A 13,809-nucleotide genomic window follows, 5' to 3' on the forward strand; every position below is an offset into this window, starting at 1 on the left:
ATTATATTGATCATTGTGTCATTGTTCTAATTAATTTGACCTCTGAGATTGGGGATATCACAAAATTGTTAAAACAAGGTTTGAAACCAAATAACTCCCCACAAGTCAATCGTATGCTACGTACAAGTAATGGGGTCACTAGTGAGATAAGGCCAAAAAGGTGGAAGGAATAAGATAAGTACAGGAGACAATAAACCCACACCTACATTTGGGTATTGTAAAGAAATTATAATTATGCAAATATATCAAATAAACATACATTATAAAGAATCAACAAGGAAAGAGAGTTAAAAAGGAAAGAGTATATGGGATTCGACCCATTATGATATAAAATTAAAATTTGTTTGAACATATATTAATATGACACCCTCTTACATTATAAAAGGGAAGCATATAACCGAATTGACCCTAATTCATAGAGTAACCACCAAAAAAGATATAAAACATAAAACCATCTTCTAAGGAGCGAATGGGAGAATTTGACCCATTTATTATAAGGCTGATATCCACGAGACATCAACAAACAATCCATATGTAAGGATAACACATCCCAAGGCGTTTCCATTCAATTATACAGAATATAGTCATGCACATCTCACGAGAATAGCGATGTTAGACAAATAAGGGATATAAGGAGTCTTTCCATTATTATTATATATATTATAGGGGAGTGAACACTCAATGATATAATTTAAGTATCAACACTTTAATAAAACTTCAACCATATTAAAGATTATTTTTCAATATCATTATTGATAGCTATTAAAATAGAATTAATTCTAATATACATATGACTTGATCTTTAGATACGATTATTGATAATCGAAATATGATTATTTTTAGTATTGTTATTATTTGATTTATGATCAGAAGGATTAAATATTACCAAGGAGGGACTTGTATAAATCTAATCTAATGGATCTTTACCCAATAGAGGGTAGAGGTCAGCGTCCCGTTTGTGAAATGAGATTGGACCTATAAACTTTGAGGGAGTCCATAGATGGTGTCTAGGCAACTTGGACAATATTTATATCTTTCAATTGCATATCTAAATAATGAAGCACCATTGATAACTGAAATGACTATTATGTATATTACAATTGATTTAAAGACAATAATCATTATGGACCCAAAAAGGGGACATTATATAGGCACAATCTCTTCTTAACTAAACTGCATCCTTTCCCAAGAATGTAGATTGATCCATTAAAATTAATCATCCACTTTCTTAACTCATCATAGCAATACAAGAAATAATATTTATGGCTTAACATTACTAGATAAATTTAATGCTGGGGCTTAGAAAACAAGAATTTTGTTTTAGTTGATTTTATGTCAAATTGTAATAAGTGCAAGAGAAAGGGATAATCAAAAGTTGCAATCCTTTTTTCCTTCAACATTGTTTATTTTGCAATTGATTAGCCTAATAGTGTGTATTCCCTTATTTTTAGCAGTTGGTAGCCAGTGTGGCCAGTCCATCATTGTGATCCTTGTAGGCTGGCGAGATGTTTAGAGTGTCCATGGTGATCGACTTACTATTTTTAGTAAGTCAGTGATGCTGGTTTCAATTTTTGGCTTGTACCTAGGCGTTATATTCAATTGGTGATGATATTGAAACTTTTAGTGGTATATATTGAGTTTAACTTTTAAAAATTGCTTTTGGGCATCAAGTGGGGATATTAATCATTAATTCACATGGAATATAATCCTAAGTCTTAAAAGCAACGCGTTCAAGTGAAAGGTGTGTTGAAGAAGCCTTTCAAGTGAAAAGTGTCTTCATGAAGCTTTTAGCTTGGGAATTGTTTATTATTAATTCAGTATTATTAAATGAAGGCTTCTAATTGAATAGTGTACTGGCGAAGGCTCTTTAGTGAAAAATGTGTGAGAAGCTACTTGCTTTTGGTGTCTTGAAGAAGTCATCCTAATTTATTTCAATAACAATGTTTTGTAAAAAAGGAATTCATTCTATTGTTTATGTTATTTGATGACTTTGTGTTTAGAGAAGACATTGAAACAAGAATTTCAACATTGTTGGAGAAATGTGAATTCTTCACCTTTTCAGTACTTCGAATATGTGAAACATCATGTGAATTGTGCTCTATCTGTTGAGTATTGGGCTGAGATTTATCTCAGAATTGAATGGTGTTGTACCATTCAATTAATTATCTGACCGCATTTTGTAGAGCGATGAAATGAGTTTCATAGCATTGAATCTGTTGCAATGCTTCTGCAAATTATTAGGAATATGGAAGGCTATCACAGGAAAATATAGTTCTGCAATTAAAGTCTGTGTTTGATGCATCTGGAGTATGTATTAAGGGTCTACGATCAGAATCATAGAGGCAGCGTTGGATATCCAGCAGCTGCATCCAACCTATCTCAAGTTGGCATCACATTTTTATTGGCTGAGATCTCCCCTAGCACAGCAACATTGCAATTCCATAGGCTGCAACCAATTCTGGAAGTTTGGATTTAAAGGAGCTGCAATAATTTCTTGGGTCTGCGTTTTTGACATTAGCAGCTCCGAATTATCATAACAATGGAGTTGCCTTCATTCTTGCAAATGGTGATTATTTGTTGAAGTTAAAAAGGTGCACATTTAAATTAATAATTAGTTTCATGATCTTGAACATATTTGCAAGGAGATATAAACTTCAGAAGTTGAGTTATTTGACTTTGTCATGCATACTATTCAAAAACAAAAGCAAACTCTTCCATACACACAAAAAACAGACTTAATTTGCCAACTGTTTGATGAAATGTCAAACAACCAAAATTGAGTTTTGATGCTCGAGCCAACAGCGCTTGTTACACAATGAAATAACATATTAGAAAGTCGACTAATTCATCAAACAGGTACTGATAATTGATGAAGCAGCAGAGGCAGAGTATAATATTGGCATAAAAAAATGTGATCACATCCATGAACTACCAGCAAGTGAATAGTAGGGGACTGGTGAACTATCAATATGTTATATATATCGTCACAAGCAAGTTGGGGAGCATCTCCATAAACACTTTGCATGTTTCAAAAGGCATTAAGCAAAATAGAATTTTCCTAAATTTTAAGAGATATTAAGTTAAGAAAATGGAATTAAAACTTATTAAATTTAATAACCTCTTTTTTTTCATATCTTATATTTATATTTTCTGTAACTAGCTTTTCACCAAGTTTGCCACTGAGTCTAAGTCAGGGTCAGAGTCCAAAATTAAGCCATGTCTATTTCTCAAAAATTGCAAATCACCCCTAAAAAGGCCTTTATTACTTACAAGTTACCAAGCATGGAAACATTTAGTGAAATTTAAAACACCACCAATTGCAATTTCAAAATCTGGAAAGTCCTTAGTAAATTTAATAACTTGTTTTTTTTTCATTTCTTATATTTATATTTTGTATATCTGGCTTTTCACTGAGTTTTCCACCGAGTCTAAGTCAGAGTCAGAGTCCAAAATTAAGCCATGTCTACTTCTCAAAAATTACAAATCACCCCTAAAAGGCCTTTATTACTTACAAGTTCCCAAGCACGGAAAAATTTAGAATAATTAATAACACCACCGATTGCAATTTCAAAATCTGGAAAAGTATATACTATTAGGTCTAAAAAGGCACCAAGAATATAGCTTATTGAAAATATCTTACTTATGATGCTCACTCAAGATCCATACCTTGTCAACTTGGGCATGTATAAGCAAAGCTGCTTTCTTGTCCTTCGGAGTTGGCTACATGTGTAGACATAGTATTGTTATTATCAAACTACAAAGAAAATTTAACTTTTACATGAATATCCAACCAATAAAACAAATCTATTGAAGACTTCATTTATAGATGGGAACCAAAATCATCAAATAATGCCTCTTCTAAATCACATTCAGCAAATTGTTTGCAAACCACAATCAATTAATAAATAAAAACAGTAAATCACATAAAAGCCTAGCACCCTATCATTTCCATTTGGAGGTCTACAGATGAAAGAGAGTTACGCATCATAGATTGACAATTGCATCTCTTTGTAGCCTAATAGAGCTCAAATACACAATGGCTTCAAGCCTTTCAATATCAGAAAGATATAGCACTAAACAGATGAAAAAATGATAGAACACTTATTTGTTAACCAATAATACTAGTAATGCCTGAAAGAATCTTGAACAAACATCATTTTTGTTAATTGATTATTAGTGAGTATGATTGTTCAGATATTGAATGCAGGCAGGGAGCTATTCAAATACTGCATGTTACATGATTTGATTCAAACTTGGTAGCCACCATGCTCCATAACATTTTTGGTGCCACTTTAGGTGTTTAGTCTTATAGCAAACATTCGTCTGATAAAACATAGTTTTGGGGCAGCCATTACCCTATTCTACTTTGTTGTCAGCTCACAAAGTGCTGCATCATCCCTGGAATCTTTACATAATTAATAAAGTTTGGGATATCATTGTCAAGGAACATATTAGCATTTTAGTCTTTAACTTTCATGACAATGCAAAACAGAAAAATAATTTGAACTTGAATCAATCCTTTTTTCAGGTGGTTGTGTTTTATATTCACCACTTCCACTATGGTCACATTTTTTTAGTGTTAATGCCATCTTAAAGTTTTCAAGGAACGTGTGTGACACTTCCCAGCCTTGCACACTTTTCCCATGGTTGAGCAGTTTAGAATATAAGAAATTTACTTTAATAGTTTTTAAAAAAATATCATTTTAACAACAATATCATTTTAACAGAAACTTGTCCTTATTTCAACCATTGACAGTATGTACAATAATAAAATGGATTTGATGATTTCACTCATAGCATAGTTCCCTAGGATCTTTTCCACTTTGGATTAAGTTATCAAACCTATGCTTTCTTTAAGGCAATCTTTTGCTGCTCCTTCATCCTTCACTTTCTGTTGATATGTCACTTGGACAAGATGCTGAAAGTATTCCCTTGATTTTCACAAATTTCAAATTCTGTTTCAAATCTTCTGGCATTCCCTTCAACCTCTGTCAATGCTTAGAAATTCAAATGCTTCTCCATATTATTCATTATCTAACCTCCATTTGCACAACCTGCATACACTGTCAGCTATGACAAAAGTAGAGCAACACTTGACAAATTTAGGATTTGAAAGGTAGGATTATGATAGGCATAAAAACATGACGAAAATGACATAATTATTTACTACAAAGTTGACCAGGGGTACTCGTTTTGATACTAACAAAGCCTACCAATACAATTTGCAATCTCGATTCAGGCATTCACCACTCCAATTGAGGTGTTGGTGAAGAACTAGCTGAATAGCCACTATAATTCTGGAAACCTGATGCAAACAGCTGCACTGACAGTAAAACGACTGTTGAAATGGATTGTCACTATATCTGATATGGCTGGTATTATCATCCAAGAATGATCTTGATGCTTAAAATGATAATAGCCTTCTCTGATTTGCTAATGGAAAGTAAGTTATATAATTTCCCTATTGCCTATAGCAATAAATTGCTATTTCTGACCTGACTTTATGAACTTGCAAATGTTCCTAATATTGCTTATAGAAATGAAATTATTATATCTGATTTCAATCTCCATATATATGCAATTATGTATATGATGATATCGCTTATAGTGATATGTTGGTGTTTCAACCATGAAGTATTCTTGCATTAATGAAAATGATGCTGTTTTTTATCTTGTCAATTCGCTCTTGCAATGATGATGTTGTCTTTGGTTAATTCTTTAGAATGCAAGAAGAATGTGCCAAAAGCTTTATGCTCAAATGACCATGTAATGCCCCCATTTTAGCAGGCTTCTGTAGTTGGGCTTAGTGAATTCATCATTGCGACCATTGTGGGCTGACAATGTGATTTGAGGGTCTCTGTTGATTGGCTTGCCATTTACAGTAAGTAAATTGTGGACAATTCCTATTTTGGCAGTGCCCCTGAGGCACCAGGTGGTTTTGCTTCTTCAGTGATTGATTGGAGCTCTACATTATAAGTTGTTTATTAAGATTATCTTAATAAACGACTTTATCACGTAAGTGTTATAATTTGATGGTGTGTTAGAAAAGCCTTTTAAGTGAAAGTTGTCTTCATGAAGCCATGTGTTTGAAAGTTATTTATTTAAAATAATTAGATGGAAGCTTCTAATTAAAAGGTGTGTTGATGAAGCAACTGTAATGAAAGATGTGTTGGAGAAGCCAGGTTGCATTATAAAAGAGGCTTCATGAAGCAAAAGGATCCACTTTTTTCTATGACTTTTTGATATTTTCTGTAAGGGTTTCAAGAGTGAATTCTCAAGGGCTGATTCCTCATGATTCCTGTATCAATTTGATGTTGTTGCATAGCAAGTTGGTTTACTATTCTGAATCTGAGCATTGCAAAAATTTCATTGCTGAGGTTTAGTGAATTGAATTATTTCTACAAACATAATTGGGTGTCAACCTCAATTGTGGCTATTGTTTCTTGGAGGGAGAATTTGCACTGTGAGTTTGCAGTTTTATATTTTTGCTATAGTGTGCCATTGAGTTCTATAAATTGGAGTTAATTATTACTGCATTTAAACGCCTAGTATCTCTGCATTTTGGCATTGGAAATTCTGCTATTCAATTCCTTGGCTGGGCATTTATTCTCATTGTTAATAGGTGTTGAATCTTCTTATATTTGCAATTGCTGGTAGCATATTTGTTGGGTGATAAATATATCTGCTACTGGGCATTGTTATTCTTTGGGCATTGGATGTCTCAACCCTGCCATTATTTTCTAGCCGGGTGGCATCCACTTTGGCGTCTTGGTATTTCTCTCTAAGTGATTAGAATACCCATCGGGTGGTGACTGATTGACGCTAGAATAGGCGATTTCCGCTGCTACTGCAGAACGCCAATAAGGCGTTTCATTTTCTGCAAATTAATGTAAACTCCTTGAGTAATAAAAAGTTGACATTGCAGCACCAAATTGTAGTTTGTTGTGAAGGTAAGTTAGCTTTGTCATTATTATTGAATTTGTATTTCATTTGCACATTCCTTTTTTTTTTTCAAAATACAAAATCATATATTCTGTTAAAAAATCAAAAGATTGCAAGACATTATAAAACAAAAACAATACTATCCAGTATTAGAATAGTGTGAGCCAGTTCGGTTCATTACAATAATATTAGGGAGGTTTCCTGTCAGCCTGTAGGGAATCAGGTTTCAGCATGGCTCAAAGGTTTATTCCGGGTAGACACTACATCTGCAGATGTCCCACTTCTCCACCTTGTAATGGATAACCAGAGATACAGTTTGGCAGTTTTGGTGACAGGGGTATTGGTAGTTCAGGAGGTTCAGATGGTACAGGGTATAGAGATGTTGGCACTAGTTCTGCCAATGACAGAGAGGCCAGAGACTTTCTAAACAGATTTCATAGCTTGGAATGAAGAAATCTTGGCAATATCATCAAAAACATGCCCTTGCATTGTATGAACATGGACGTTTTTGCTCTTGGAGACAAAATTGTGGACTCCAAGTGCAAATGCATGTGCTGGAATGCAAAACCGTGTTCTATTAGAGGCTTTACATGCTTTAAAATACATATCTTTTGGTCTTCTATGCAAATCACGTCCATGTGCTTTTACATGTTTTAAAATGCATGTATTTGGAGTCAAGAGACAAATCGCACTCTCTAGGCTCTATTACATGTTTTAAAAACTTGCTTTTAGAGGTTGAGAGAACAAATCACACTCTTTAGGCCCTTTTGCATGTTTTAAAATATGCAATATGTAATATGCTTTGAGCAATGTTGACCTTGGAAAGCAAAATTGCATTCTCCCAATGCATTTACATGGGACACTAAACATGTAAAGGACCAAGTTCATGCAAATCGCATTCTCAGAGACCCTTTACATGTAAACATGTAGATGGGTTGAATGTTGCATTTGCACAACTTAGGTGATCAATTAAGCACATGTTTAATTGAATTTTTGAAAGGGACACTATATGTATGCACTTCTCTCTTGGAATGGGACACACTTGTATGGAGAAATTTGTATGTAGCAAGGAATTAATGAATAGACTGTTGTTATATTACCTTTCTAACTATTGTTGAGTACTTTACTTATATGTGCAAGTAATCTCTATTAATCATAAAGGGAAAACTATATTTAAGTTAGAAGTTTTAAATAAAACATAAAGTAACTCGAAAATAAATCAAACTATATAGTTATTAAGTCACTTAAGTGAAAAATTTAAAAAGCAACTCAACATTAAAATATAACATAAAGTGCTCTATAGTCAGTTAAGTGATAAAGTAACTTAAAAACATAACATAAAGTGACTATGTTATACTTTTTGAAAGGTGAATGTCAACATTAAAATATAACATGATATTTTAAAGTCCAACTAAGCCCTCAGATATACCAAATTGAAGGGAAAACCGAACACAAGTGATTGAACAAAACCAAAAGATCAATATCAAACAAACACACAATCAAAAATCTGAAAAAAGACATTGAAGTCTTCAAAAATCAATCACAGGCTAAAAAAAAGAAAAAAGAAAAAGGTCTTGACAAAAGCCTTCAGTAAAAGGATTCATTATACGAATTGGGGTCGATTGGTTGATCAATGTTGGCCAATTAAATAATGAATTATCTCAAAGAAATGCAAAACTAAGTTTAAAAAGTTTTGTAATGTTACCTACAGTTTGTGGTGACAAAATGCAGGACAACAACTGGCTCTATTTGGAAAATGTTACTCATTTGATCTTGGAAACAAACAATGACATAGAATGCAGTTCTCTAAGTCCCTTCATCCACTCCAATGGGCTATAGAGTAGAAAATTTAGGATTTCATATTTACAATACACAATTTAATATATATGGGAGAGATTAATAAATGTAGTCAGTATATTTTCTTCTTATTTGAGAAGTGTAGAAGATTCTTTCAATTTAGATCAGTTCTTCATGGTTTCATGTTAAGTAAGTGATGGTTGTCTTAAACTTTCTTATAAATGATAGTATGGAAAAAAAAGTTCAGTTTATACTTTCATATCTTTTTGATTCTTGTCTAATTGGTATTTTCCATTAGAAGTTAATTAGACAAAATTATTGCAGAAAACAATAATAGAGTAATATTAAAGATTGAATTTAGTGACACTTTGATCCAACCGGTCAATTAAAACATTACCCCACAAAATTATACATAAGATCTAGAAAAAGCATCAGTGAAGCAAAATGGATTGATTTAAACAGTAATGGTTCCTATCTAAGAGACTCAATGTACGTGAGTCTTAAGGGAGCAACCAATTTCATCAATAAAATGAAGTTATCTCATTAGTAAAAGGATGTTATGTCAATATGAGATGGAAATCTTCGTAAAAAAATAGTGATTACGACAGGAGTGTGATATTATGTGTCCATGTGCTTTTGCATGCTTTAAAATGCATGTATTTGGAGCAGTGTAACGAGACTCTGCGAGTCTGACCAAGACTTTGCGAGTTTGTGGCAGAGTCCCACTTTCCGAGGCTTGATTCAAATGGAGGTTGAAACGTTTGAAATCTTTGCTTGATTCAAAGGGAGGTTTGAGACACATGTTTGTTAGTGAGGAGTGGATTGCATTATCATATGCAAAGACCACTGCAGGGATTGATGCAGCTGATCACATTTTTTATGAAGCTTCCTTTTGGACACCGATTGCAGATATTGTGACAGTAATTTTCCTTTTTGTCCTCATTTCAACTTTATTTTGTTTATGAAATTATGTTATAAATTATTGTTCATCTTTTAAAGAAAAAACTTAAAGTTGATTGTTTCATTGCAGTTTGTAAAGCTGCTTGTCGTTCTCCTATGAACTACTGATGGAGAGAAGCCCTCAATGGGCTACATTTATGAGGGCATGGATATGGTGAAGGAGGCCATTCGCTCTTTTTTTGCAGGGAATCGAGATAGGTATGGGCCTATATGGGATGTCATTGATAGACGCTGGCACCATTTACTTCGCAGGCCTATACATGCAACGGCCTACTTCCTTGATCTGGCATACCAATTCAGCCCACATTTCAAGGCTGATGATGAGGTGTAGAGTGGCCTCTATGATGTTGTCGAGAGAATGTCACCTGATTCATGAGTTGGAACAATTGTAGTCTGTGAGATTGAGTTGTTTAAAAAAGATCAAGGGGATTTATTTGTACGGGAGTTGTGGAAGAAAAATAGGACAGAATTGATGCTTGGCAAAAATCTTTGATTCTACATCCTAATTTCTAATTCTATTACCATTTTAATTTGATAAAGTCAAAGTTATTGATATGATTTAAAATTTTCTTGTTTCAGATGCATGGTGGGAGATGTTTGTCACTAAGGTACCAAATTTACAAAGAATTACGATTCGCATCTTAAGCCAGCCATCTAGTGCATCAAGATTTGAACATAATTGGAGTCTATTTGAGCACATACACTCAAAGAAGCGCAATAGGTTGGGAGTGAAAAAATTGAATGATCTTGTCTTTGTTCACTACAACCTTCGCCTTTGCCATAAATAGATCCTAGGCACTGATATATCACCGATTGTATTAGAGAATGTTGATCCACATGCAGAGTGGAATACAAAGATTGTTGATCCTGTCTTCAGTGATGAAGATGTGGAGTGGGTTGATCAGGTGGATTGGGACGCTGAGGCAGTAGCAATGGCAGTCGAGGAGGCTAGAGTGCGAGGAGATAGAGTGCAGGACCCTAAGGCTAGGAGTGATGGATCCGAGTTTGATGATGGGGATTATGTGGGTGAGGGTGAGGATAAGGATGAGGATGAGGATAAGGTTCAGCCTCAAACACAGGGAGAGAGGATGGCTCTACAGTCTTCCATAACTTATCTTAGGCATACTCGTAGGAGGACATAGACTATTATGAGCCTTAGTCTTCTAGTTGTTATTTTGATTTTTGTATTGAACCTTTGATACCATGGATTTCGTAATCCATGAATATTGTAGACATTTGACACTGCAATGACACTATGTTTATACTTTATAGTTTATAACTTTATATTGTGTTATTCAATTTTTTTCCTTCAAAAATTTGCTTTTATACTTATGTGATCTATGCAAAATTGTGTATGTGCATTAAGTAGCTTCTATTTATCTCAATTATTGTGTATTTGATGTTAATTGACTAAAATATGCATGAAAAAATGTTAAAATCCTAAAAAATCTTTGAATTTCATGGGTTTTTCAATTTTTCGAGTCCTTGTCGAGTCTGGTCGTTGAGTCCGAGTTTGAGTTAGATTTTGACTTTCCAAGTCAGAGGCGAGTCCGAGTCCCATAACTATGCCTCTAACTCTCTTTGATGAATTGTCCATTACTATTTCAAAACATGATGTGATCAAGCTTTTTCTTGTTCGAGTTGTCGTGAATTGTCCTTTGTAGATTGGCTCATTCTGGAGTCTCTGACACTTTGAAAACCATCTCAATGGTGTCCAGATGTAAATTCGGAACAACTTTCCATCAGCACCTTTAACTCTTTATTTTTTATTTAAAAAATTTGTAGCAAAGTGCTTGGTGCATTCATACACGAACTCAAGTTCTTGGACAAACATTGGGAAAATGGAGATCAAATGAATTATTGCTTCTTGAGAATCAAACCATGTCTTCTTGACGGGATGTCTCTGTTCTTTGAAGAAGTTTTGACATATCTTGAACAGTGCACCGCAACTTGAAGCTAAAAACATCTTCCAATGAGATTGGATCCATGAAAACTTTTGGATGTTAGTTACAATGACGAATCCATGAGGGATAACTGTCTAAAGTATCGATTAGACACTTATGGAACACATATGATTGTTGGAAATGAACCGTAAAGCATATGTATTTGGATAGAAAGGGCCAAAGTCGGACTTAGAAGGATGGATTGCATGTGGGCAATGATGGATTTTTATGGGTATGGCCAAGAATGCAAGTTGGGATGCATATGGATGTGTGCAAATGGTGACATTGGTGTTTCAAAGTGTGACCCTTTACCAAAATCGGGATCTCTGGAGGTAATTACAAGTAAAGTAATTTACATGTAATTGTTACTTGATGTAAACATGTAACTAGGTTTGAAGGATGGAATTACATGTAAATGCATATGGAGGATGGAACTACATGTAAGTGGGTTTAGAGGATGTAATTACATGTAAATGCGTATGGATGTAATATGCTTTGACATGTGTTGGAAAAATAAGAAAAGATGTGATGCACTTGCATGAAAAGGTGGAATGTGAAAGGAAGTAAAATGCTCTTGCATTCTTAGGAAAGAATCCTCAACTTTCTTCCAAACAAGCAAGTAAAAAACAAGCAGAACTATGCATAAAACAAAAACATACCTTTGGTTTTTGACTCAAACATGACAAATACCAAGTTGCTTTCCTATGCAAATTCGAAATTGGAATCTGGGGAAATTCCAAGCACTTGAAAATGGAAATTTCCATCTTATTTAAAGGAAAATTTGCAAAACACATGGCATATCTTTGGAAAAACGTACAAGGATGATCCAAAATATGCAATGAAATAGCAAAGAATTCAAAACTTCAACTTATTTGGTGATCAAAGAACCAAATGTGCAAGATAAATAGGTTTGAAAGAATGTTTCTCCTCCAAATTTGAATCTTCAAACAGCTTCTTGACCTTTCCAATGCTTGCAAACAATAGCTTTGTATGAGGCATTTTTGTATGCAAATGCCAAAAACATGGTCTTTAAACCTTCAATATGCCAACTGTTTTTGCAAATGATCAAAATGGGGACGTTTTTGGGCAAAAATGTACCCTCCAAATGCATGCAAATGAATCGATTCTTGCAATGAATGGTAAAAATGTGGTCTTTAATAGCAAGAATGTGGACTGGAAAGCCAAAATGCCTCCCTCTAAAATGTGTTCATGAGCTTGAAATATCAAAAATCTGCACATTTTTAACCAAAAACATGATCTTCGTTGGATGGAAATGAACTGTTTTTGCAAGGAATGTGAATGCCCAAAGCATGAATGTGCATAGAAATGCAAAAACGCCCCTTTCTAGACAGATTTCATAGCTTGGAATGAAGAGATCTGGGCATTATCATCACAGAGATGCCCTCGGATTGCATGAACATGGACGTTTTTGCTCTTGGAGGCAACATTGTGGACTCGAAGTGCAAATGCATGTGATAAAATGCAAAATCGCATTCTATTAGAGGTTTTATATGCTTTAAAATAGATGTCTTTTCGTCTTCTATGCAAATCGCACTCTCCATGTGATTTTGCATGTTTTAAAATGCATGTATTTGGAGTTAGGAGGCACATCGCACTCTCTAAGCTCCATTACATGTTTTAAGAATTTTCTTTTAGAGGTTGAGAGAAAAAATCACACTCTCTAGGCCCTTTTGCATGTTTTAAAATATGCATATGTAATATACTTTGAGCAATTTTGGCCTTGGAAAGAAAAATAGCATTCTCCCATGCATTTACATGTGACACTTAACTTGTGAAAGACCAAGTTCATGCAAATCGCATTCTTAGAGGTCTATTACATGTTTTAAGTGTTTAAACATGTCTTTCTAGTGCAAATCGCACTCTTGGAGGCCCTTTACATGTAAACATGTAGATGGGTTGAAAGTTGCATTTGCACAACTTAAGTGATCAATTCAGCACATGTTCAATTGATTTTTGAGGAAATATCACTTAATTGAGTCAAAAATAACATTTACACTATATAATTAATATATCATGTGCAAATATTATTTCAAAAACCAACAGTTATCTTAGATGTTTAAAAATAAAACATTAAATAACTCAAACATAAATCAAACTATATAGTTAATAAAGTCACTTAAGTGAAGAATTTAAAAAGCAACTCAAC

The 13,809-nt window shown here is 34.0% G+C and overlaps 1 protein-coding gene across 1 annotated transcript in view; it reads right to left on the minus strand.

Moving 5' to 3' along the window:
• Window positions 1–13,809, minus strand: part of SRT1 (sirtuin 1) — a 159,683-nt gene that overhangs the window by 44,342 nt on the left and 101,532 nt on the right. The window contains exon 9 of the mRNA XM_089821024.1: window positions 3,667–3,720. Coding sequence (XP_089677150.1) covers window positions 3,667–3,720 — 54 coding nt within the window. The remainder of the gene's footprint in view (window positions 1–3,666; window positions 3,721–13,809) is intronic.

This window comes from Cupressus sempervirens, chromosome 3, assembly GCF_028749045.1.
Source record: "Cupressus sempervirens isolate cs-2001-9-10 chromosome 3, ASM2874904v1, whole genome shotgun sequence".
NCBI lineage: Eukaryota > Viridiplantae > Streptophyta > Pinopsida > Cupressales > Cupressaceae > Cupressus > Cupressus sempervirens.